This window comes from Rosa chinensis, chromosome 1, assembly GCF_002994745.2.
Source record: "Rosa chinensis cultivar Old Blush chromosome 1, RchiOBHm-V2, whole genome shotgun sequence".
NCBI lineage: Eukaryota > Viridiplantae > Streptophyta > Magnoliopsida > Rosales > Rosaceae > Rosa > Rosa chinensis.
This window is the reverse complement of record NC_037088.1, coordinates 54,109,467-54,136,579: the sequence shown is the minus strand read 5'-3', so window position 1 is coordinate 54,136,579 and position 27,113 is coordinate 54,109,467. Positions and strand designations below refer to the sequence as shown.

The 27,113-nt window shown below is 37.8% G+C and overlaps 2 protein-coding genes across 3 annotated transcripts; both read right to left on the bottom strand.

Annotated features, from left to right (window-relative positions):
• Positions 1 to 15,364: 15,364 nt before the first annotated feature.
• On the bottom strand, positions 15,365 to 18,831 carry LOC112174455. 2 transcript variants are annotated; one of them, XM_040511351.1, is made up of 8 exons: positions 18,612 to 18,831; positions 18,185 to 18,258; positions 17,816 to 17,857; positions 17,290 to 17,331; positions 16,926 to 17,009; positions 16,401 to 16,488; positions 15,855 to 15,956; positions 15,365 to 15,771 (listed from the first exon to the last, which is right to left on the bottom strand). In XM_040511351.1, the coding sequence occupies exons 1-8, from the start codon at positions 18,775 to 18,777 to the stop codon at positions 15,734 to 15,736; spliced, it is 636 nt and encodes a 211-aa protein (XP_040367285.1). In that variant the 5' UTR covers positions 18,778 to 18,831; the 3' UTR covers positions 15,365 to 15,733. The 2 variants fall into 2 exon arrangements, with proteins under 2 accessions (XP_040367285.1, XP_024168004.1); XM_024312236.2 differs by having other exon boundaries at positions 15,387 to 15,771; positions 15,859 to 15,956; positions 18,612 to 18,830.
• A 4,168-nt stretch (positions 18,832 to 22,999) lies between these two features.
• LOC112182318 (serine carboxypeptidase-like) lies at positions 23,000 to 26,844 on the bottom strand. Its single transcript, XM_024320782.2, has 9 exons — positions 26,476 to 26,844; positions 26,071 to 26,239; positions 25,392 to 25,511; positions 24,992 to 25,135; positions 24,756 to 24,906; positions 24,411 to 24,499; positions 23,692 to 23,950; positions 23,465 to 23,598; positions 23,000 to 23,343 (listed from the first exon to the last, which is right to left on the bottom strand). Exons 1-9 carry the CDS (start codon positions 26,805 to 26,807, stop codon positions 23,215 to 23,217), a joined length of 1,527 nt encoding a protein of 508 aa, XP_024176550.1. The 5' UTR covers positions 26,808 to 26,844; the 3' UTR covers positions 23,000 to 23,214.
• Between the last annotated feature and the right edge of the window lie 269 nt (positions 26,845 to 27,113).

Genomic DNA, 27,113 nt, shown 5'->3' with positions numbered 1-27,113 from the left:
ATTTGCATATTCATCTAACATCCTTTAGGTTTTCCTTAGCTAGAGTGGGTTTTTCCAATCCATTGGGTACGATATCCCCTACTCATAATCCCTACACTATAACTTGGCCCTTATACTTGATGGTGGCTATTTGGCTAACAAGTTTTTGGCGCCGTTGCCGGGGATTGGAGTAAAATCCTATTCCTAGCTCGGTTTGCCTTCGGGTAGCTAGAAATTTTACTTTTTTTTGTGTTTCAATTTATGTTCTTATATTTTCTTTGTTTTGTTAGTTTTTGTGGTAGTCACCTTATTTTCGAAATTGTGGTAACTACTTTGATAAGTAAATTAGTAAATTGTGGTAAGAAAAAGATAAAGTGTGAGCATGTTGAAAATATAAAAAAAAATAATAATAATCTTGCCTATTTGCTAGTTGCTATTTGCTTATTACTTATTGCAATTTCACCTTTTAGTTGTAAAATTAAATATTTGATACTTAGATTTATTTCTTTTGGATTAGAAGTTGGTAGAAATTTTGAAAAACAAAATAAATAAATAATTATATTAATTAGAGTAAATTAGATTAGGAATTTTATCTTTGTAACGTCGAACTTACTCGCTCAACATAAGTAGGCTTACCCAATTAATGCGATGTCTAGGCAAGGATCGAATAAGAGAAAGGTAACCGAAAGGTTGAAAAGTGAGCATTACTCCACCGAAATCTTTTCCCTCCTTATCTGGTCGCATTGAAAGGAATTACCGAACTGTTGTGCGATAGGCAACATCCAAAGATCGGATTCCTCTTCTATTTACTTAGAGAGAGAAAAAAAAAAGTTGTAATTTTTAATTTTTGTATATACCTTGCATTTTTTTTTAATTCTAGTTACTTATATCCTTCACTTTGTGTGTTGTTTAGGTGTATATGAATCTTATAGCTCAATCAAGTGAAGAGCATCCATCTCCTCCAAACACACCAAGTGACGATCAAGACTATATCATTCAAGAGGATAGTGGTGAAGAAGAACCTCGTCCCATCGGTCCACCCACTCTACTTCAATACGTTGATCAAAGAGCAAAAGAGTTGATAAGGCATCTAAGGGAGGAGCGTCCTAAACTAAAGATGGGTGATGAACCAAGGCCATTGAAGGACTACACCGTTCCTACTTTCACAAATCATCCAAGTTGCATTGTCTTGCCACCATGTGCTCATGCTTTTTCCATTATGCCAAGTACCTTGCAACTTCTACCGGCTTTTGATGGTGGCTTCACCGGTGATCCATTTAGGCACATCAAGCTATTTAATGAAGTTTTCTCAACGGTCCAACTCAATGGTATTCAGAAGACAACCTTAGACTAAGGTTTTTCCCCTTCTCATTGAAGGATAAGGACAAGGATTGGTTGTACAAGATTCCGGCGGCAAGTATCAACTCATGGGATGACATGAAGGCCGCATTTCTCAAGAAATACTTTCCACCATCAAAGAGCAATGTGACAGGACCCGCCCCGGATTTCACCCTGAAATCCGAAGAGGCCCTGCGGGGCCCACCTTAGAAGAAATTCTACCAAAAATTTGACAGAACTTCCCCAAAAAATGGACAACCCAAAACCTGTAGAAAAACAATTACACTTCTAAATCATCCATCCTTATTCTCCTGGAGCCACCCTGCTCCATATATCACAACATCTCTCATATCACCAAACAATTCTGAAACTTAAGAATATTAATCTCATAGGTTATCAGAGCAATCTAATATACAGGCGAACAAGAGAATAGAAAGAAAGATAAATGACCGATGCTTTTATAATGCGGAAGCTATGACAGCTATGCCTCAACCCCAAGTACGCTCGACCTCAAGCTAAACTGGCCTGCAAACTGGGCATTTAAAACCGAAGGGCCCAGGGGAAAACATTTAAAATCCGTTAGAGTAAGTGGACGAAAAATAAGTAATTCAAATGAATAAGTAAAACTTAATGCTTTCCCAAGTTATTCTCTAAAATCTCGCATGCAGTAACAATCTTGAAAACACTCTTAATCATCCTCTTTACTGAAATCTCAATCACGTAACAAGAACATCTTGAAATCTCTTAAAATCTCATCCTCAATCCTTATAAAAACATCCCTTTTCATGAGGCTCGTTTGATGACTAGAAAGGACTGCTGTCTAGTCATCTCATGCCATCTAGGAGGGACTGCCACCCAGATGACGCATCGGAAGGGACTGCCAACCGGAATAGGAGGCGGTGGATAGATGGGACTGCCAACTAGCCACATGTAGTAGACGGGACTGCCGACTAACTACAGGTAGTAGACGGGACTGCCGACTAACTACCTCATGTCATCTGGAAGGGACTGCCAACCAGGTGACGCATCGGATGGGACTGCCAACCGAGCTGTAGTCTGGAAGGGACTGCCAACCAGACTATTACCTAGAAGGGACTGCCAACTAGGTAAGATACGCATGCGCCAAAACTGGCCTCCTTAATAAACTGAATAGCCTCCTCAAGAACTGAACATAACCTCTTTCAATCACTTGCTTTCGGAAAGAAACTCGATATTACCTCAATAAATCAATAATAATTCACCGAAAGCATAACTCAGTAATAACTCACTAACTCAATCCTCGATATCTCAATAAATCCTCAAAAGCATAATCACATACTCTATAATTCAATAATTGCTTTCGGAAAGAAAGCTCCATCTAACCCCAGTCTGATAAGTGCGGAATTCAAAACCCAATAAATCTCGATAAATCAATCATGCTCAAATATTTGCTAAATCCCTCGCACTCGTATATCTTCATAAAAAACTGATAATCGAAAACAATACTTCTCATAATATTTTTCCGAATCAGTCACTTCCCGAAAATCATTTCCCAACTCAATAACTCATGAATGACTATCTCAAGAATCTACTAAAAGCCCTCGGGAAGGAATTTCAATACTAATCTCGTAATCCATAAATAAATCTCGATAAACTAAATCTCAAATATTCAAAACATAATTAAATCTCAATTGGAAGAAAATAATAATAATACTGCATGCGGAATTAATTTAAAAACAAATGTCCACTCACAGTACTATTGGCAACCACGCAAACGAGTTCCTTCATCTAACCGTAGCTCGCGACATTGCCCTGTACACAATTATATTTCCGTAAACGGCAATCCGATAAAATAATTACGAACTTAAACGAAATCCGAAAATCCCTATCTCCAATACTTCTCAAATTCAACCCAAATCTCTTCCACAATTCTAATTCCTCAATTTACATATTCCATAATGAAAACGAGGGAAATCCGACGGCCGGATTTCCCATAATTCCACCACAAAACTCCAAACTTCGAAAATTCACAAACAATTCCAAACTCCTCCAAAATTCACCAAACTTCATATATAAGCTCTATGATAATTATAGAATTTAACTAGCTAAAAATTGAAATTTATAAACTACCCTAGCCGCCGCTACCGCCGCCCACAGTGGCGGCGCCGCCGCCACCATCTCCGATGGCCACCAAAATTTGGCAGTAGCACCTTCTCAACACACTGATTCAACTTCTCAACTACAACATTCCCAAATAACAATTAAAAATGGCCGAAATCGATTCAATGAACAAAAACCCAGAAATCCTCAAGAACCCTAGAATTTCAATTCGTCGATTCAGCATCTACACAACAAATCGTGATACAAGGCCATAGGGGAAATGATCAGTGATGAAAACCGAACCTTCGACGGCGAGATGGGGACCGGAGGTGGTCGGAATCGCCGGAAATCGGCAAAAGCTTCAAACTGCAGCCGGAGGAGTTTTTCCTTCGATCCGTGGTTTTCCGGCCAAATCGTGGAAAACCAAGGTTGCTAGGGTGCTCGGAGGGAGGAGGCGCTCCTCTGGTGACAGGTGGCACGCCGGTTGGTGGCCGGAATCGCCGGAAATCGGAGGGAGAGGGAAAATGGTCGAACCGGAGAAGAGAGAGGTCGGGGGAGAGGAGAGAGAAAGAGCTGGGGTGGGTTTCCGGAAATGGAAACCTACCCGGGGTAAATTTCTATTTTAATCAAAAATTACCATGAACAGTAACTTCACATTTTTGGCCATAACTCTCGCATACGAAGTCCGATTTTTACGTACCACATATGCACGCGCTCGGTTTAACGTCCTCTACAACCTTCATGAAGGAAAATTTCTCAAATTTTGACCCAAACAAAAAGTCAACTTTTAGGGCCCCCTAAAAGCATTGAAACGACAGTAAAAGTGAAAGTAAAAGTTGTTTACTGTCCAAATGACTAGTAAACCGGTGAATCCGGGTTCGGGACGTCACAATCTCCCCACCTTATAAAAATTTCGTCCTTGAAATTCCATACTGTTGAAGTAGAGATGGGTGCACACGCCAATCCATAGTAAACAGTCACGAGATGAATAGCACATCAATCGTGCGGCCGTGGCGATGATAAGGCACAGAAAAGATGTGCAAGTCTGCTCAAATCATGTAGAAATTACCTTCAAAACTGATCCAAAACTTGACCAATTAGAACATGGAGATCAACCCTTATAAGAAACAATTCTCTAGCTGAAATCTAGCCAATTATTGCGATCTGAATAATTCCCACAGCGTTCTTACTAAATTCAGTGTTTTAGTAGGTAGATTTACTTCCACTCATTACTGACAGTCCTTAACAACTAAGGGAGAACATCGTCAAAGCATTATGTTTGAAGCAACCTGCAAACTGTTCAACTATGTGAGCAGAAACACCTACTAAAATTCTCAGAATAAAGACTCAAGACTAAATCAAGGTCGGTTACTTAAAAAAAACTACACCTTGAAACTGCACAACGAAAATCAAATCTTCTTTGGATTAAGTTTTCCCTTTGCAATCTTAAGTCAACGACTGGAGTAGCTGATAATCTCGACAATCTCGATTACACAAGCAACCAAAAACATATACTTAGAACCCCAAATGTATCAATGTTCCAAGTTGGATACCCTTGTCTTACCTAACTATGTAATAGTACATACTCACAAGTACACAACTTCGACGTCAAGAAATTTAGGTCAAATAATAGTTCAGATGACTCATGGTATCAATATCACAAACTATTCAGTTTGAATAGTAGCATTCATACTCTTTTTCATATAACTCGTACAGTGAAGATCCACTTTGTTCATCAACAACATGATAATACATTTACTCACACTTAAAACAATTTCGATTCGTACACGGGTTATGTAAAGTCCAACAGTTAATAAAACACCACAAGATGCTCACTGATAACCCACATGTCTGAAACAACCAATTTCCTTAGCAACCACAAAACCGCACTTGCTTTTTGTCTGTTTGTGCTTAAATTTCTGATCGAATGTCGTGCACGTAGAGATCCCATAGTTGTCAAGCATATCAAAGAGTAGCCTCGAACCAACCTATAAGTTCTTAATCATGCATGTTATGGGGCCACTACACTTTCATTGCGCTACTTTGATACCTGACTAAAACATTGATCAAAGCCTTGAGATGACATCTAAGTCAACTAGAGAAACTTCTTTGATACATACCCTGCTGGCCATAAGGCGCCACATTTCACACACCTGTTTATGTTCAAAATTTCTGTACCAGACTGCTAGCAAGATAGTCCATTCTTTCTTCTCTATGTTTCCACACCATAATCTTCCAATAATCAACGTCAAACTTGCAAGTACTTGAGTATAGCGAACTCTCCTGACATGGCTCAAAGCCGGTATCCCTAAGCGACGCTGTCATCACTAAACTGAGGATAAAGTAGCTGAAGATCCACCCTCTAACAACACTTATTCAATAATATTCCAGCTACAACAACAATTTCAAAAACTAATCCGCGCTAACTAAGATTGCACCAAAATTTCTCAATCCTCATCTCGCTAAGCATAAATCCAACAACACAACTCAATCATAGTCTCTCAACAATCTAGTACTTCAAGTGTCAGTTGAAACCCTTGATAAAACTCAAGTCCAAACAAACAATTTCCAAACTCGACTCGAACATTTTGCCAAGTCATCATACCTATAAACCCGTGATGATGACCGAATATCAATCGTACCAACAGCTTTCTATACTTCTCCAATCAAGGGCCACCATACGGTAGAAAGATCAATCAAAGTGAAAACTAAATTTCAAACTGTTTAACCCATTCCACCAGTAACGGTACCAAGGTAGAAAAATTCACTTAATTCCTTCAAAGCAATCTGTTAATGTACGTATTCAACTCAAGCAACAACCAATTTTTTTCCTAGATGATAAAACACCGTTCACAGAATCTTTCCTCGGACAACAACCTTGATGTAAAACAGACACCCGTCCAACATCTCATTTCACACAAAGCGGTACCTGGATCTGAAATTAATCCAACCACCAGGCGATCCAATTCCTCCATTTAATTACCATTGAAATACGCCACTACACAGACATACCGTATTACGTTTGACCCACATATAACAAGAATTCTGGTCAAACCTTAATTAGAAGTATTTCCGGAGCCAACTAGGAAACTTATTTCCTCAAAGTTATTCCACTAACCACTCTTACAATATCACAATCCAACTGTCTAGCAAAAACTTCACCAAGAATCTATCACAATTAATCTTTAAGGCTCCACAATTTATAACTCGAATCATACTCCGTATCACAAGTAATTCCACTTGCACCATTATGAATACCCAACGAGAACACTACCACTATTCTCCAATTTTTAGGTACAACCATTTCAACCAAAACGGATAACCAATTGAGTACACGCATAGGCACAATCTCATATACAAAAGTTGTTTCTAATCTTCTCAATTAAATACTGGCAAAGATCGTAACTCGATTGTAAAGCTCTATGCGTCCAACTAAATACTCAAGTTTCAAACATAAAACTATATCAAAAACTTAAATTCTGTCTATCTCCTTACTCAATACGATCCAAAACTTCAAAAGGATCAATTATAAGTCAATGTATCTAAAATCAATTTCTTCCAATCCAAACAAAACTAGATCCAAATATCATGGTTAGGTCAAAGGCCCAAGATGACCAGTCATGATTTCCAAATAATCTCCAACAACTATCAATGATATTACAAATGTCACATACATGACATATCACATTATGTACCACAAATCCTGAAACTGGGTTCAACATCAAAACCACTAATATTACTAGTTCCATTTCCATCAAAAATTCTGATTCCAAAGCAATTTATAGCAACCAGAGATAGCCCAAAGCTATGTCCACTCAACTCTAACAATCAAACACAAAATCGAACTCCAGTCTTGCACCTTAAACCTTGCCCCAACAAACTTGTTGGCATCGAGGGAGAGATAACCACCACATTCCCTCGGATCACATTTCGTAACATAACTCAAACCTGTAGAGTAATCTAACATCACCATCACCATAAAAAGGTGCAAGACACTTAAACAATCTGATATGCAGACAGATCCCTATGAGGTCGGCGTATAAGAGGCATAGCACCTGAAGGAAAATCAACCAACCACGTACCTTACATACTTGATGAATACTTCAGCACCGAAGAGTAAACGATGGGGAACCGCTGCAGTCGGGCCATCACTCGGGAGGTACTGAGTAACATCAAGCATATAAGGTAACCAGATCGAAACAAGTCTACAGAATCTTAAAACCTAGTGCTCTGATACCAACTGACAGGACCCGCCCCGGATTTCACCCTGAAATCCGAAGAGGCCCTGCGGGGCCCACCTTAGAAGAAATTCTACCAAAAATTTGACAGAACTTCCCCAAAAAATGGACAACCCAAAACCTGTAGAAAAACAATTACACTTCTAAATCATCCATCCTTATTCTCCTGGAGCCACCCTGCTCCATATATCACAACATCTCTCATATCACCAAACAATTCTGAAACTTAAGAATATTAATCTCATAGGTTATCAGAGCAATCTAATATACAGGCGAACAAGAGAATAGAAAGCAAGATAAATGACCGATGCTTTTATAATGCGGAAGCTATGACAGCTATGCCTCAACCCCAAGTACGCTCGACCTCAAGCTAAACTGGCCTGCAAACTGGGCATTTAAAACCGAAGGGCCCAGGGGAAAACATTTAAAATCCGTTAGAGTAAGTGGACGAAAAATAAGTAATTCAAATGAATAAGTAAAACTTAATGCTTTCCCAAGTTATTCTCTAAAATCTCGCATGCAGTAACAATCTTGAAAACACTCTTAATCATCCTCTTTACTGAAATCTCAATCACGTAACAAGAACATCTTGAAATCTCTTAAAATCTCATCCTCAATCCTTATAAAAACATCCCTTTTCATGAGGCTCGTTTGATGACTAGAAAGGACTGCTGTCTAGTCATCTCATGCCATCTAGGAGGGACTGCCACCCAGATGACGCATCGGAAGGGACTGCCAACCGGAATAGGAGGCGGTGGATAGATGGGACTGCCAACTAGCCACATGTAGTAGACGGGACTGCCGACTAACTACAGGTAGTAGACGGGACTGCCGACTAACTACCTCATGTCATCTGGAAGGGACTGCCAACCAGGTGACGCATCGGATGGGACTGCCAACCGAGCTGTAGTCTGGAAGGGACTGCCAACCAGACTATTACCTAGAAGGGACTGCCAACTAGGTAAGATACGCATGCGCCAAAACTGGCCTCCTTAATAAACTGAATAGCCTCCTCAAGAACTGAACATAACCTCTTTCAATCACTTGCTTTCGGAAAGAAACTCGATATTACCTCAATAAATCAATAATAATTCACCGAAAGCATAACTCAGTAATAACTCACTAACTCAATCCTCGATATCTCAATAAATCCTCAAAAGCATAATCACATACTCTATAATTCAATAATTGCTTTCGGAAAGAAAGCTCCATCTAACCCCAGTCTGATAAGTGCGGAATTCAAAACCCAATAAATCTCGATAAATCAATCATGCTCAAATATTTGCTAAATCCCTCGCACTCGTATATCTTCATAAAAAACTGATAATCGAAAACAATACTTCTCATAATATTTTTCCGAATCAGTCACTTCCCGAAAATCATTTCCCAACTCAATAACTCATGAATGACTATCTCAAGAATCTACTAAAAGCCCTCGGGAAGGAATTTCAATACTAATCTCGTAATCCATAAATAAATCTCGATAAACTAAATCTCAAATATTCAAAACATAATTAAATCTCAATTGGAAGAAAATAATAATAATACTGCATGCGGAATTAATTTAAAAACAAATGTCCACTCACAGTACTATTGGCAACCACGCAAACGAGTTCCTTCATCTAACCGTAGCTCGCGACATTGCCCTGTACACAATTATATTTCCGTAAACGGCAATCCGATAAAATAATTACGAACTTAAACGAAATCCGAAAATCCCTATCTCCAATACTTCTCAAATTCAACCCAAATCTCTTCCACAATTCTAATTCCTCAATTTACATATTCCATAATGAAAACGAGGGAAATCCGACGGCCGGATTTCCCATAATTCCACCACAAAACTCCAAACTTCGAAAATTCACAAACAATTCCAAACTCCTCCAAAATTCACCAAACTTCATATATAAGCTCTATGATAATTATAGAATTTAACTAGCTAAAAATTGAAATTTATAAACTACCCTAGCCGCCGCTACCGCCGCCCACAGTGGCGGCGCCGCCGCCACCATCTCCGATGGCCACCAAAATTTGGCAGTAGCACCTTCTCAACACACTGATTCAACTTCTCAACTACAACATTCCCAAATAACAATTAAAAATGGCCGAAATCGATTCAATGAACAAAAACCCAGAAATCCTCAAGAACCCTAGAATTTCAATTCGTCGATTCAGCATCTACACAACAAATCGTGATACAAGGCCATAGGGGAAATGATCAGTGATGAAAACCGAACCTTCGACGGCGAGATGGGGACCGGAGGTGGTCGGAATTGCCGGAAATCGGCAAAAGCTTCAAACTGCAGCCGGAGGAGTTTTTCCTTCGATCCGTGGTTTTCCGGCCAAATCGTGGAAAACCAAGGTTGCTAGGGTGCTCGGAGGGAGGAGGCGCTCCTCTGGTGACAGGTGGCACGCCGGTTGGTGGCCGGAATAGCCGGAAATCGGAGGGAAAGGGAAAATGGTCGAACCGGAGAAGAGAGAGGTCGGGGGAGAGGAGAGAGAAAGAGCTGGGGTGGGTTTCCGGAAATGGAAACCTACCCAGGGTAAATTTCTATTTTAATCAAAAATTACCATGAACAGTAACTTCACATTTTTGGCCATAACTCTCGCATACGAAGTCCGATTTTTACGTACCACATATGCACGCGCTCGGTTTAACGTCCTCTACAACCTTCATGAAGGAAAATTTCTCAAATTTTGACCCAAACAAAAAGTCAACTTTTAGGGCCCCCTAAAAGCATTGAAACGACAGTAAAAGTGAAAGTAAAAGTTGTTTACTGTCCAAATGACTAGTAAACCGGTGAATCCGGGTTCGGGACGTCACACAATGCATAAGGAATTCACTCATGACTTTTCATGGAATGACATGGAGAAGAATTCCTACACTTCTCCATGTCATTCCATGAAAAGTCATGGAGAAGAATTCCACCATGAGAAGTATTTCTTCTCCATGTCATTCCATGAAAAGTCATGAGTGAATTCCTTATGCATTGATCTTTGATGGTGGAAAGTATTTCTTGAGGAATGCAGCCTTCATGTCATCCCATGAGTTGATACTTGCCGCCGGAATCTTGTACAACCAATCCTTGGCCTTATCCTTCAATGAGAAGGGGAAAAGCCTTAGTCTAAGGTTGTCTTCTGAATACCATTGAGTTGGACCGTTGAGCAAACTTCATTAAATAGCTTGATGTGCCTAAATGGATCACCGGTGAAGCCACCATCAAAAGCCGGTAGAAGTTGCAAGGTACTTGGCATAATGGAAAAAGCATGAGCACATGGTGGCAAGACAATGCAACTTGGATGATTTGTGAAAGTAGGAACGGTGTAGTCCTTCAATGGCCTTGGTTCATCACCCATCTTTAGTTTAGGACGCTCCTCCCTTAGATGCCTTATAAACTCTTTTGCTCTTTGATCAACGTATTGAAGTAGAGTGGGTGGACCGATGGGACGAGGTTCTTCTTCACCACTATCCTCTTGAATGATATAGTCTTGATCGTCACTTGGTGTGTTTGGAGGAGATGGATGCTCTTCACTTGATTGAGCTATAAGATTCATATACACCTAAACAACACACAAAGTGAAGGATATAAGTAACTAGAATTAAAAAAAAATGCAAGGTATATACAAAAATTAAAAATTACAACTTTTTCTTTTTTCTCTCTCTCTAAGTAAATAGAAGAGGAATCCGATCTTTGGGTGTTGCCTATCACACAATAGTTCGGTAATTCCTTTCAATGCGACCAGATAAGGAGGGAAAAGATTTCGGTGGAGTAATGCTCACTTTTCAACCTTTCGGTTACCTTTCTCTTATTCGATCCTTGCCTAGACATCGCATTAATTGGGTAAGCCTACTTATGTTGAGCGAGTAAGTTCGACGTTACAAAGATAAAATTCCTAATCTAATTTACTCTAATTAATATAATTATTTATTTATTTTGTTTTTCAAAATTTCTACCAACTTCTAATCCAAAAGAAATAAATCTAAGTATCAAATATTTAATTTTACAACTAAAAGGTGAAATTGCAATAAGTAATAAGCAAATAGCAACTAGCAAATAAGCAAGATTTTTTTATTTTTTTTATTTATATTTTCAACATGCTCACACTTTATCTTTTTCTTACCACAATTTACTAATTTACTTATCAAAGTAGTTACCACAATTTCGAAAATAAGGTGACTACCACAAAAACTAACAAAACAAAGAAAATATAAGAACATAAGTTGAAACACAAAAAAAGTAAAATTTCTAGCTACCCGAAGGCAAACCGAGCTAGGAATAGGATTTTACTCCAATCCCCGGCAACGGCGCCAAAAACTTGTTAGCCAAATAGCCACCATCAAGTATAAGGGCCAAGTTATAGTGTAGGGATTATGAGTAGGGGATATCGTACCCAATGGATTGGAAAAACTCACTCTAACTAAGGAAAACCTAAAGGATGCTAGATGAATATGCAAATGTACAAATTACAAACAAGGGCTCACAAGTGAACCAAAGTTCATAGTGATTATATGCAAGATGGGGTAGTGTTTTGATTTTGGTTTTGGAGATGATTTGATTTGGCAATAGCTAAATGAATACTTGAAATGTAAACTAGCCTAAGCTAAATTAGATGTAATAAAATGGATGAGAGTTAAGACTTAAGGTTTTCACCTCTAGCCTTTCTTGCAAACAATGATGCTTCTATAATGAATGTTGCCATTTTAATTAGCCAATTTCTCTCTTTACATCCCTCTCGGGTATGACAAGGGACATGCTCCTTTGATGTTATCAAGCAACCCCTCTCGGGTGTAGTACTTAACCACTTAAGTCATGCATTTCAATCCAGTTAGGTATCTAATGCATTTACCTAAGTGCATAAAGCTTGGAGATGAAGAAATTATGCAAACCAACCAAGCTTATCTCTAAGTGATTGTAGTTCACAACCCTAACATGCACATATGATATGCTATCATGCTTCAAACAACCAAGGTTAATCAAGCCTTAATTATTTCTCATGTCATGGCAAATATTTATACCCAAATTGATTAAGTTTAAGCATAAACATTTAACTCTTGAACTAGCATGTTAAGGTGCTAAAGAAAAGTGCATCAAACATAACATTTACATCAAAGTCATACAAGAAAGCCCTAGCCCCAACAAACTAACTACTCACTCATAATCAAATACATAAGCTCTAACATGTTTATGAACATCAAACTAAAAAGTAGGGATAGAGAAGTGACTAGTGATGATCAAATTGAGGATGATGTAGATGAACTCATGGAGGTTTTGTCATGTGATGATGATTCCTCAAGTGATGCTAAACTCCTCTCCTTCTTCTTCAAAGATTGATGATGGAATATGAGAAGTAGAAATGATGAAGTTGTGAAATGGTGGAATGGTGAAGCTTTATGTATATGAAATAGAATGGGTAGATGGAAAATATGATGGCTTTGGTGGTGATGGAGGTTTTGTGGATTGATGGTGGTGGTGATGGAGGGGAGGAGATGATAGTAGATTGTAGAGAATATAGAGAGAAAAAGATGTGATGGAGTGGTATATGGGTGATGGTTTATATAGAGAAGAAAAATAGGGAAGTAATGATGAATAAAAACAAAGCATGAAGGTGGAGTATGGAAGTAATGATGATCCATTAAAGAGATTGGAGTAGAAAAATATATCTAAGGAAAAAGAGAAAAGCATCTAGCTTTCTTTATGTGGGTGGGAAACATGAACATGATGAATGTTGAGCTTTCATCATTAATTCTCCACTTTCTGACTTTAGATCACTTTCTGCCCCTTTATTCCTTCAATTAATTCTCCACTAGGACTTCAGAATGGGCCTCTGACTTCTACATATCAAATGTTCCTCCATGAGTTTAGATCATCCTGGTAAAATTTCAGAGTTAAATTCACTGTGGTTCGGCCGTAAATGCTTCTGAAATACCTACAGGTCAGGTTTTCCAGTTTTCGTCTTTCAGAAAATTGGACTGACTGTTTGAAGGCTTTCCGCTCAAAACTAGCTCTGGCACTCTTCATAACAAATGATTCTTGGGATGTCTAGGATGAAACTGGAAAGTTTCAACTCATTCGGAATTCTTTTGGTCAGGCGGATACCCCTCCTTTCTTGTCTAGCTCACTTTCTCCTATCCGGAGTAGAAAAATGTGCTAAGCTTGACTTTTTAGTGCATTTTCATGCTTCTCCATCATTTCCTAACATGATAAGGAAAATAAATATATACAAATGAACACAAAGATTAAGTAAAGTACAAGATTAGAAAAATAATGAAATTGGATTAGTCAACATTAAATCGGACTTTAGAACAAGTAATTTTCATGTTTTAGGGCATAAATATGTATATGAATTATGATCCAACAAATACCCCCAAACTTGAACTTTACTTGTCCTCAAGTAAACTAACCCAAATCCGACACTACAACAACTACCTAATCCTTCCAACAATTTCCTCAAAGAACACAATATAGATAGGGCAAGGAAATAAAGTTAAGTCTTAAAGCTTCATGGATCACGAATCATGGATCAAATGCTTGCGTTTTGAAATGTGTAGCATGTCTCTAATTTGTCATTTCAACATACCAAAATTGAGAATGCTTGTCAAACCATGTTAACCATAGACTCACAAGATATTCACTCTAGTTTTCACACAAATGTTTAGGGGCTAACTATTCTACACTCAAAACAATCTCGTGCAATACCGTCATATGCTTGCTCTTCAATCTTATCTCCACTTATCAACAAAATCACATCTTGGATGAAGAAGGGTTTTTATTGGATATAATGAGGCTTAGGGTGAAGGGTTAAAGAAATGAAATGGAATGGAATAACAATTTTCGAGCAACTTAATAAGCAACAATCATTCCTTTTAAAAAAATAAGCAACAATCTTTATGAGATTAAAAACTTAAGAACTAAAGATGCTCAAAATTTCCACTTTCTCAAACCACTCCCCCAAACTTAAACAAAAACTAATTATTGAATTGAAATAACATTTTTTTTTTTGAGATTTTCGTTTGTTTTCTCCTCTTTTTTCTTTCTTATCAATGAATTTCTTATCCATAAACTTAGGATCTGTCTAACATTTGATTTGAATTTTCTTTTGACATTTCAACTAGTATTATGTCAATCTCATCTTTATATTAGATAATATACTCATTCTTAATACTTGAGTATTCGCAATCCATAACTTTCAAGCTTAGTGCTTATTATTACATTTTGATAAATATCTGCTCTTCTAATTCTCTTCTTCTTCACTCGATTTGGATTTTTTGTATCGGCTCAATTAGGGTAAGCTATATTGTTTCGGGTTTGCCGCATAATTAATTTCTAGGTCGGTTAGTAAAAACAGACATGGTTCGAATGATGATTTGAAATCAAGCAAGAAAGACAGGATTATGGTGCATGACATAAAAATATCGTTTGATTTTTGTATTTTAACTAGCATTGTTGATTTCATGGGACTTGAATTGCTAGATTTTTAAACATAAGAACATATTTTCATACAGTTCTGAAAGTTCCAATATTGCTTTCTGCAGGAGACAACTGTAACAATCAAATTACCTGAATCTGATTTACTTTCTTGTTGCTGTTGGCCTTGCTCAATTGCATAAAAAAGATCCTCCCATCGCATGTGCGATTCGATGTTCTAGTTAGAGATAACAGAGGATACTGGTTTTGATGTAATTATGACTTTCAAGTTGATCAAGTGTGTTTATCTTGTGCTATGAAATATACAGTGTGCTAATATCACATGGAAAGCAAGACTTGACCTTTGTTCGAGTTATATGTGATAGGATGATATCCTCACATTCATCGAATCTAAATCATTATTGATAAATTTATTTAACAAAGAACAATACAAAAAACACATAGCCCTTGCAGATGCAAGTCACATATCAGTAGTGTATGCTTGCAACTGCTGTACATATCAGTTCAGTGTAGGCTTGCGTAGTGCAGACACAATTGTGAAAGTCCCAGTGAAGACTTTGTTAGTGTAACGAAACTTCCCTCTCTACTATTACATTGCTTTTTCTGGAAACTAGATTTTATCTAGAATTGGCATAACTTAGAGTCTCAACCACAGCAACAAAATTCCATCATTTATCGGATTTGCCTATGCCCTCTTCCATTTTCTTGGTCTATATGGAAATAAGAAAGTATAATAGATCAGATGAGAGAGATGATTTTCTGCATACTTATATGAATGGAGCAAGAATATTACTCACTATCATTTCATGATCTGCCATAATCTCGTCTATCAACTCCTCTATCGGTTTCTCAGCGCTGTTGGGAACAAGAGCTGCAAAAACAGCTGGTTCAAGTCCTGTACAAACCCAAAGGAGCAATTCCAGTCACGCATAAGAAAATGACTAATAGTACTCGAGGGATAATGGGTTATCTTCAGTAAAGGAGTTTTCATATTGATGAGCATTGATGAGCAGAAGGGGAAGGAAATTAAACATATAGTGACATCCAATTAATTAGGCGGTTGGGAAATCTATAACACAGTAATTAACTGTTGAGTATTACAGTTGATCTGAATTGCTTGAAAAGTATATTTTCAGGCTAAAGAAAAACATATATTTGAGATTCTTAAAAAAAAAATTAAGTTTACTCGTACAGTCCTACAAACTTATTCAATTAAATGCACAACTATGAACTCATGAATCTATAAGCTTTGTTGAAATTACTATTTCTTTTTTGAGGTCGAAGTTAGCAATCTAATCATGATGCCAAAAGATAACTTGCTATGGGATGGATAAGGCACCTGTCTCTGGAAAATCATCAATCAACATCATCATCTCTTCCCCACTAAGACCAGATAAGAAACAGATTCGCGGCAGCGGCTTAGCAATCTGCAGAGCAGGACATACCACAATTATTCCAGACTATACCTGTAAGTTAGGACTTAACAAATTGGGGAATATGGTGATACAGAAAACAGCCTCCTGCCCAAAATCCACTGAACTGAAAAACTATAACTGCATCTTGTGTTGGTCAATTTTGCACAAAACTAAAAAAATGTTAAAAGGTTTTGCAAATTGATGCTTTAGAAACTCTTTAAGCAACGAGAAAACTATGGAATAGTTGTAAAATCTAACTTAGTATCGGAAAGGTGGAATCGTTTAGTTCCTATGGTGGTCAAATCCATATCACGTTATCATCATTGATCTAACAACTAGAACATGTGTGATGAGCACAGCAAGGAACACATACCCATATGTGAATCATAAACGTTCTAAATCAAAATGGTTTGAGCAAGAAATAGTCATTAGTAAGAAGAAAATTTGACCTTCACTTCCTCCAAATTGGGTTGGATTGTATTCATTGCTTCCCAAAGTGAACGAGTGATCATGTCTTCAGTACAATAAATAACCTACACAACAAGAATGATAATGATGATTAGTATTCTACTCAAATGGGAAGGCATGATAGATAAGAGTCCACCACCCATAAAATTCCATTAGTGATAAGTTGATAACACATGACAATGAGCCAAAATAATGTTTAAACAATTTCACTATGCAATCAGTAAATCCTTTATTGAAGTTAAGATTGACAAACGATCTTCGGTCTTAGGTCCCTGACAAGAAAAATTGCCTCTATTCTGTTCTTTTGTAGATAGAAAATGAACTGCTGATAATATGTAAAGTTACCTTGAGGAAATCACCTCCTATCTGTTTCAGAAAATCTTGTACCTGCACCAAGAAACACAAGAGAATATGGTGAGCACCATGAGCCAGAACCAATGTTCGTACGTTTCACTCTACACGTTAACCCTTTATAGAGACAAAAACTATCTACTTTCTGAGTTGAAGGCTCAAATCTCTGCTCTGTGCTTTATGGGAAGGTGAAAGTGAGTAATATTTAAAAGTTTGGTTCATTTCAAAAATTTCAGTTTCAAAGACATAATAGGATTGCTTCAGCATATAAGCTACTGAAACTAGTATAAACTTCTCTCGTGCAGGAATGGTTTCAGTAGACAAGTTGAAGTAGAAGTCCATTCTTTACAGCAGAAGTACAACAACTTCATAATCTATCAAGTATTTACTGAATAATTTAGAAATTGGAAAAGGGGCAACTGAAGTGATTATAAAATTTCCCCAGTCAAAGAAACAAAATCATAGTAACTAGTCAACCAGATTCATGAATAGAAAAGTACAATAGGGAATAAAAAGTTACCGTCGCAGCTTCCTCCACTTCAAAGCCCAACAATAACAAAGCCTGAAAAACAAAAGGTCTGAACCTTTAACCTTAGTCCTTATGTTAATCTCCAGAACAAGTATCATTTCATTGATAAATCCTGGATATACATGTACTATCCAAGTTTATGTAAAAAACAATATTCTTTCAAATACTAGAAAATTCATTATGACCACAGTTAACAAATGGCTAAAACTAAAGTAGGCAACTTTATCGATTTCAAAAGCTTTTGTTACTCAAAGTCATTCATTTGTTTCCTTAGATAAGAGTTCTAAGGAGGACATGTTAAGGTAGAAGCAATGACAGGAAACATTTCTGATAACTGGAGCGAAACTGACCACAACTTACAGGTGGACCAAATATCATACTTTCAGCATTAAGAGGAACGAATTTGGAATCTTCACCCAATTCACTGGGAACTCCTGTAAAAATTGCAGAGAAAAGTAAACATAAGCAAAAAAGTAAGCAGGAAGTATAATTGAGGAAAGTAAAAGAAGTAATGAGAAACATTGTTGAACAAACTCAATCTCAACATAGAGATTAGCAATGGAGGAACTCCAATTAACACTTTCTTCTTCTTTTTTTCTTTTAACAACTAAAACAACATGCACCAATACACAAAAGAAAATACAAATATTAACTACAGCAAACCAGCACCCACAAATGACCAGAAAGCACCAAAATTTAGCTCTGGACACTGAATATAGCAGAAACCCATCACCAAAAACGTCCATTTCATTCTGAAATTGGAAGTTTCACAAGAGGAGAAAGTTACCTTCAGCAGACGCTCTGGGTGAGTGCTTGAGCTTCAAGTGATGGGTTTTGGTTGCTGATGATGAAGAAACTGTTGAAATATGTGGAGCTAGCAAAGGAGTTAAGGAAATTGAAGGAGGAACCAAAAGCAGATGAGAATTCAGAGAGAAGGCAAGAGCAGATGCCATTTGAATACACTGTTCTTGTGTTTTCTATTCTCCACTCTCCACATTGAAGTGATATATGTAAAGCGGGTTTGTTTTTCTTTTGTAGTTTTTTACGCGAAAATTGTTCTTTTACCGGGGCATAGTAAAACAGCCTTAGGCTTACCATCAGGTAATTAGACCAAGTTTGATGGTTTAATTACTTAAATGCGAGGCTCGTAAAACAGCTTTAGTTACCATCAGGTAATTTGTAGTCAGATTTCTCCTTCCATGTCTTGACTTTTGAGTAGTAGAATGTTGTTCTACTTCTACTATGGTTTGAAAATATCATTTGTGTTTAAGTAGTAATTCCGTACTACTTTATTTGCTGGATTTTCGTTTTGTTGTTTTTCCTTTCGTGTCTATTAAGATTGTTATTCATTGTAATTGCACATTCGAATAAAAAGTGTTTGAGAATTATCACTCTTTAGTAACAAACAAACTTGTACACGCCACTTGTTGAAATGTTCTGTTCATGTGAGAAGCATTGATGACCAAACAAACATCGACGTGCAGATGAGTTTATCACTCTTTGTGATTATGCAGAGAAATGTGTGCAGAATAGCAACTTGAAGTCGTAAAATCTCAAACGTGCTGAGTGATGGAAAAGATCACTCTCATTTCAGATCAATAAACTCAATTTTTCTAAAACCAAATTAAGAGTGCACCGCACTCTCACTCTGTTGATTCCAAATCTTTTAAGTTCATAGTACTTGGTAGTAAAACATATGGAATTCTTTCATCAAGATGCAATATTGAATGCTTATTTTGGTGAAACCGTGAAAGCACCAGCAAGGGTTTTGGACTTTTGGTAAATATAAAGTCGATCATTATAATTGTGAATCTTCAAAATTCACCAAATTATTACCTAACTATACCAAACGATTTCCCCCACTGAATCTTCAAAAGTAGCATTCATATTGTACAAGTATCCGGAACTGAACATGGATGGGGTAAATTATATGGAACCCAAAGTATAGATTGAACAAATTACAAAAACAGTAATTTGTGAAAGAGCAAATGGGCTCTCTATACAAAGAAGTAATACACATTGAGTAAATAAATCTATTGCTGTGTAGATGTAAATGTACTGAAGTGTGAAGAAGGGAAGAATATTACAGTCTACAGACTACATAACGAATACTCGAAGAACAAACAATCTGATCATAGTAGCCCTGACAGCTCATAGTCAAATATGCTGACCTCTTGATCAATCTGACCATAACCATTAATATTGGAAGGATCAAAAGGCTCAGTCCTCAAAAGCCATGACTCAAGATCTTGAAATGGCAACTCATCTGAATACATCTGGTAACACAGTTGGTTTATTTCTTGGTCATTCATAAACATTTCTTGGTTCCAGAGCTCGGAAGGATCAAATGATGCATCAGTTGAGATATCCACACTACTGACACTAGTACTCCTTTCAGGCTCTACTTGATACTCCTCAACATCTACAACTGGTACTCTGTGCTGTTGCTGAGGGTGTGATGAGGAAGTAGTGATTGAGATATTAGAGCTTCCATTGCCGGTGAGGTCTTGCACAAGGGTCTTGAAGCTTGAGCAATCAGTGATGTAGACTTTAGGCCTCAAGAGTCTAATCAAACTGTTAAACTCCTCCTTCTCTTTCTTATATATTTTCACTGATGTTTGGCTTACTTTCTTCCCCATAGTTTCTTACAAATTCTACTTTGCTGTCTTAGCTGCCTGCCTAGGATTCACCTCCCAGATATTATGCTAAAGTGGATGCTTCAAAGAGCTATAAATATTAAGGCTAACAATGCAGATTAAGTTTTGAAGGTGGTGGTAGCAGAATAAGACACAAAAATTACAGATGCTGAAAATGATGTTGGTTTGTAAAACAATAAGAAAAGAAAGCTTCACAGGAATCCATATTGACCAAACTGAAACCACACTTATCTCATTTTCAGAGAATGACCCATCAAACTTCAAAGCAAATGCTAGGGTTTGGATTTACATGGAAGCAGATGCAGACATTGGTCAATTCAAGAGAGTAGAAGGTAACTGCAGAATAATATAACACTGTGTAATAAAATATAGGTTAGAAGAGCATTCGGGGCACGCGGCCAACTATTTAGAAATGAACTATTATATCAATTATATATGCTGCATAATTTTTTATTCTGCTTCAAGTAATCAGGAATAATAAACAAATGAGGACACCACGTAATGAAAGGGGAGTTTAATACTAATTTACTTGATTTATGAGGCAGAAATGGACATGCCATTAGAACAGTGATGTGTGAATGCACTTAGCTGGCCTCAATGTCCACATCTCAGGTGTCACATAAGAAATCTGGAATTTTGGCTTTGGCTGTCTTATACTATTTGCTAGCTTCAAATCACACTGCCACATTTCAAGAATGAAGATAGGTGAAGCTAGTGTTTAGCAAAGCAAGTCATTTTCTTAAATGGTTGATTAGGGAACTACCACTGCAGACTCATGATACTGACTGCCTGTGGACTCTAGCACATTTCTGTCTTCCTACTCCATATTCACCACAAATGTTTATACAGGTAACCCTTCTGTTTGCTTAGTTAGGAAACTTTTGGAATGAGTAATTTCAAATCCATTTAGCCAGGACAATCTCAAACTTCTGTAGCATTCTCCATATAACATATCTTACTTCTTAGTGAAATTGCAACTTCGAACTAAATTTTCCTCGCTTCGTCGAGGTTTCATCCAAAAAAAGAAATTACATAAAATTCCCCTAGGCACTTTTCCGAATCCATATTACCATGATTAGAGTTCCATTTTAACCTACAGGATTTGGATTGTCACTGTAACCTTGAGTAAAGGCAATTCCACAAGTTTGAACAGGAAACAATATGCTTTTGTTTGAATTAGCCGTAATGAATAGATAAAAATATAAGCTATAAAACATGTATTGGCATGGTAGATAGCATGATCAACGTTGATGATAAGTCATCACTATGACACTGGCAAACTCTGTATGCTAGCGTTTGTATGTATTAGGTTCCCAGCAAAGTAATGTCAACAATGCCATGACAAAACAGACGCTTCAATTCAATTCACTTGAGTGACAAGGGGTCGAACCTAGCTTAACACGTACATAATAACTAAACTCGACTTTTGGTCAAAAATGTGGTTTTGGTCTCAACTCTTTAAGATATGATATTCAGATGATACAATACTAGACATAATTGCTAGAGATAGGCAACCCTTTGAAGAATCAAATCCCAAATAGGGTACCAAAAGGTTGGAAGATCCTTAGAAATGACCTGCCCTTGCCAGTGAGAAATCAGCCCCAAGGCCTAAAACCCGGCGGTTACTCGACTCTCATCTATTAAAATTGTCCTCAAAATATCTGTTCTTCAAAAGCATCTAATCTATACAGATATGAATATACATACATCAATGTTGTCCTTCTAAACATGTCGATCAGAGGATCTTCCTCATCTTGAGGGTTCTCAAAGGGCCAAAATGTGATCTTAAATGAAGCTGCAGCCTCTTCTCTGTCCTCTCTAGTCTTCCCAGTTTGTCAAAGACAATAGCCATTAAGTAGAAAGCTTTTGCTGCCAATTCGTGATACTGTGCACCAGAAGCATTTTATTACATTAATAAAACCATGAGATACTAGAGCATCCAACCTAGCATGTAAATTATATGTCGTCTATAGTCTGTACTACTATATGCTAGCTTGCATCTGGGTTAGGTTACAATTCAACAATACACTAGTATAAACATAGCTATGGTGGCTGTCATATTGTATCAGCTGTGCGCTCCAGCCACCATGAGCACAAAGTACCACAAAAACATTATTAGACAGGAAAAAAAAAGGAAAAAAAAAAAAGAAGAAGACATTTTTCTACGTTTTATATTCTTTATCAAGTGGGGCTTATGAAAAGTAAAGATTAAAAACCGACAAGCTTAGACTTTACAGAGGGGCATTGCTCATTAGTAACCCACTCTTGAGTTTCATAGATGCAAATTCTCAAGTATATTTACCCCGAGCAATTGAAGCTCATCTGAAGCTTGTTTTGGAGGATCTAGCACATGAGTTTTGTGGCGTAACAATCGTAAGTTTTGTTAGTGACGTACTTCACCATACAAAAGCCATAGAAAACCATTATTTACACCATTTATCAGTTCACTTCCCTTGTAAGATTGAACTCTCTCTATTGGAGGTCAGAATTATATTCCTCTTAATATAAGTTTCAGACAGAATGAAAACATGAAAGTACAATACTATACACAACCATCCACAAGCAGTCTATTTTATTTTGAAGTATATCAACTATTAAGCAAAAATAACATATTGTATAGAAAGTTAGAAACTAGGGAAACTCCCAGTAATGCTTCAGCATGGTAGCTAACATATTTACAAACATTGAGAAACCAGGGAAATATACTGGTCACTATTTTCTTCTGGGCACAAATCACATCTGAGCAACCAGATTCTCAGGTTCAGCCGTGGCTTCAGAAAGGGATCCCTGAGTCCACATCTTCAACATTGCCAGTGCGGCCTTGGGCTGGTCCATCGGAACCATGTGACCCGCATCATGGACCTGTTTAGAACATATAAATTAGGTCATCGTTGGTAATCATCCATCATTTATTAAAGTAAAAGCAGATGATATGTGTGTGAGCAAGTTTGTTCTGTGTGGGGATTGGGGAAGAGAGAGAGACCTTCAGGAAACTAAGAGGGCCATAGTTCTTAAGAACTCCTGCCTCGGAATCATCAACAACAAAAGGAACCTCTGGAGAATTCACAAACTTGTTCTGACCAGACCATTCCATGGCATGGACCCATCTTGAATTACCTATAACATACATATTTATACCAATTGGTAAGAATCGCATAACATAAATATATCGCAATACATGTTTATCTCAAATAGAAGCCAATGACATACCAAGCCAGTTGCAGATTAAATCATACTCTCCGGCATACACAAGCAGCTGAATTCCATCCTCAAGAAGAGTAGGAATGCCCACTTCAAGGTTCCTCATCCAGTCCACGAGCATAGCTTGATATACCGTAGGGCTACATGACACAAAATCTATGTCCCCAACTCCAAGTGCCTGTTTAACAAATTTCTGCTTCAAGAATTTTTCCATGTTTGAGAAGTCATAGCAGAGGCTCCCCTCACACTTCTTTCTGATGTCATAGTACTGCACGGTGAAATAATGATCGTCAAAGTTCAAGACTATAAGGTGTTCCATAGGCACCATTATCTTTGAGGATGGCAAGACCCACAACATATTATTTGACTCATTGCTTGAGTAACAAATGTTTAGGAGAGTTGCTAAATTTTGTCCAAAAATACTTTTTGGTGAAGTTAGATAAAAGTTGAGTAACATGCTAGTTTGCTAATCAAGTAATCAGATATTTGACAGAACTCGATTGAGAATCAGTTTCACTTCTTTAGAATTATTAAGGTTGGAAGAACCAATTCCTATAGAGTTTCACAGCCATAATTTTCACATGCGTTTTTCGCAGAAGTTGATTGAGGTGAAATCATAACAAGACCAATCATACTGTCAATAACGCGTAAGATTTTTCAAAGAAACACGACCCAAAAAGTGACTGAAACACCAGAGCCTAGGGGGCAAGAAATACAAGTCATCTTACATTAACATCTCCAGCTCGCGCGAGGATGCTACTGAATATGGTATTGCACACAAAATATGAAGCCATGCAAGAGACTGTACCATCAGTACCTGAAACAAAAATTCAAATATTTATCTAAACAAGTAGCAGTGAGTCGGCAGTGACCCTTGACCAACCACTATGGATAATAAATGAGAAGAGATGGTGTTGCTTAATAGAACTCAACCCAATAGAAAAATAGTAATAGACATTCATGGAGTAAAGAAGACAGGAGATTGAAGGAATCTCCAAAAAAAAAAAAAAAACAGAGAGAGAATTCAAAAACAGTTACTACAAAATGAGAAGGGACCACTCATTGTCACTTACCACACAGCTTTATAGCCATTTCGCAAACAGGAAGAACTTTGTTAATACGGTCGTAGTCAGTTTTCGAGATTACTCCATTGTCCAATGCATAATCTGTGTATGCTTTATACTGGATTGCAGGATCAGTGAGCCCATTGCCGATGGCAAATCCCTGTTCCAACCATTTTTCTCAGTTTAATAAGCCATAAAATGATCCATTAAAACTCTCAAAACTAGGAGATATTGGAGGTCCATACCTTTAGATTTATATGAATTCCTTCTTTAGCTTTGTTTCCTTGGTGAACTCGAGCGGCAAAAGCTGGAATATAGTGCCCGGCATATGATTCTCCAGTAATGTAAAAGTCATTCTTTGCCAACTCAGGATGCTCAGCGAAGAAGGCCTGATATCATAGAAAGATCACAATAAGTCAATACTAATAAACTTAAAATCTTGCTTTCCTCCACCGAAATTCTAAAGGTGAAAAAGCAGATTTTCCCGAAAAGATGCTGCCTTCAAGTTTGATATTCATTACATATACCATAAACAACTTAAGTACTTAACTATCAGTTCAGTGGTTTTAGAAACTAAAAGTTTAGTAACTCTAGCAAAACTACACTGAACTTCATTGTTTTAGCAATGAAGGCTAAATGACACACCTGTAAGAAGTCATAGAGGTCATTACTAACACCATCTTCAGAGTGACGAATATCACGTCTGTCAGAACTATAACTGAATCCAGTACCAATAGGCTGGTCAACATACAACAGATTAGATGCCTGCAAAAGAAGGGAAAGAGCATTGTTACATCTCTTGCAAAGGAACATAGACCAATATACAGAGAGTCACAGACCTTCAATTCAATTATTCAGTTTATACTTTGGATGGCCTTAAGACATGCAGTACTCAGTCTGCATACTTATAATTCGCAATTGGAAAAGATTATAAACTTTGCACTGACCACAACATGACCAACCAAGCTAGAAAACATCATATAAACCCTCTTAACAATTTCATATTTGACAACAACTGAGAGAGAAAGATAAAGAGTAGTAATAAATATTCAAGGACTTGAGTCTGCAACTTCTCTCTTCAAGACTCTCAAGTAACAAGAGAAACAATTTTGATTAGGCACACGGGTAATTATTATTCGATTCAATTTGGCATATAGATAAAATGAATTGATCAATAGCAGAGACCCGAACATAGAAGTTGCAATTAACTCCTCTAACAACATATACCAAAGTTGTATCAATCCTTTAATACTTCCAACAAGGGAAATACACAATCATGTCCAACCATACACACGGAAGAAATAAATTAACAGAGACCAATTACCTTATCCCAACCATACTCATTCCATACAAGAGACAAGTTATTCGCAATCGAGAAAGGACCGTTTTCATAGAACACCGCCAATTCACTACTGCAACCTGGGCCTCCAGTCAGCCATATCACAACAGGGTCCTTCTTGTTGGTGCGAGACTCGAAGAACAGGTAGAACATCCTACATGATCACACAAATTGAACAGTAAGCAAACCAAAGCTAAAAACCAAACCGCATCAAAATCACAAATTTCCCAAAATTTAACAAATTTCAAACTCATTTCCATAGAACTTTAGCACACAGCTAGTCATCAAACCTAAATTTCGAATAAATTCCAAACAAATTCGACTTCAGATTCCACAGTCAAATTCAGAAAGCATCGAATTCCTTAATCCTAAAACGTCTGGAAAACTGACCTGGCGGCGTGAGAATGCTCAATCTTGAAGTAACCGGCGTGGTGGCCGAGGTCTTCGACGGAAACCCCAGACTCGCCGACGACGTTGGGGAGCGTGAACAGCTTCTCGACGATCCTCTTCCCGGCGGCGACGGGGGACGAATCTCCGCCGTCGATGATGTTGGCATCTGAGTCGGGGAAGAGATTGAGGGCTCTGATCAGCTGCTGCGCGTGCACGGAGGGGAAGCTGGACCTGGCGAGGCCGAGGGCGCGAGGGTCGCTGACTCCGGCGAGGGCGGTCAGAGGAGAGAGAAGGAGGGTGAAGACGAGAAGAAGAGAAATCGGGAGCTCCATTTTGGTTTCAGAGAAAAAGCTAACGGTCTCTCAAATGGTGGGACTGTTAAGTAGTTGTTGGGGAGTGGGGGAGGGGTGATTCGGTGTGGTAAGGTACAGGAAGGAAAATGAGTCCTGGCCGTTGGAGTGTTGGTCCATGTATGATTCGGTCGGGTGGAACGGACGGGATTAAGCGCCAGATGGCGGTTTGGTTTGTGGTGGTGACGTGTCCTCGTTGCTTTGGCTTGAAAGAAACGAAAAGAATTAAAATAAGCAAAAGTGAGGTGGGGGCGCGAAAAAAAAGAAGCAAAAAGGGAATGAGGGGGT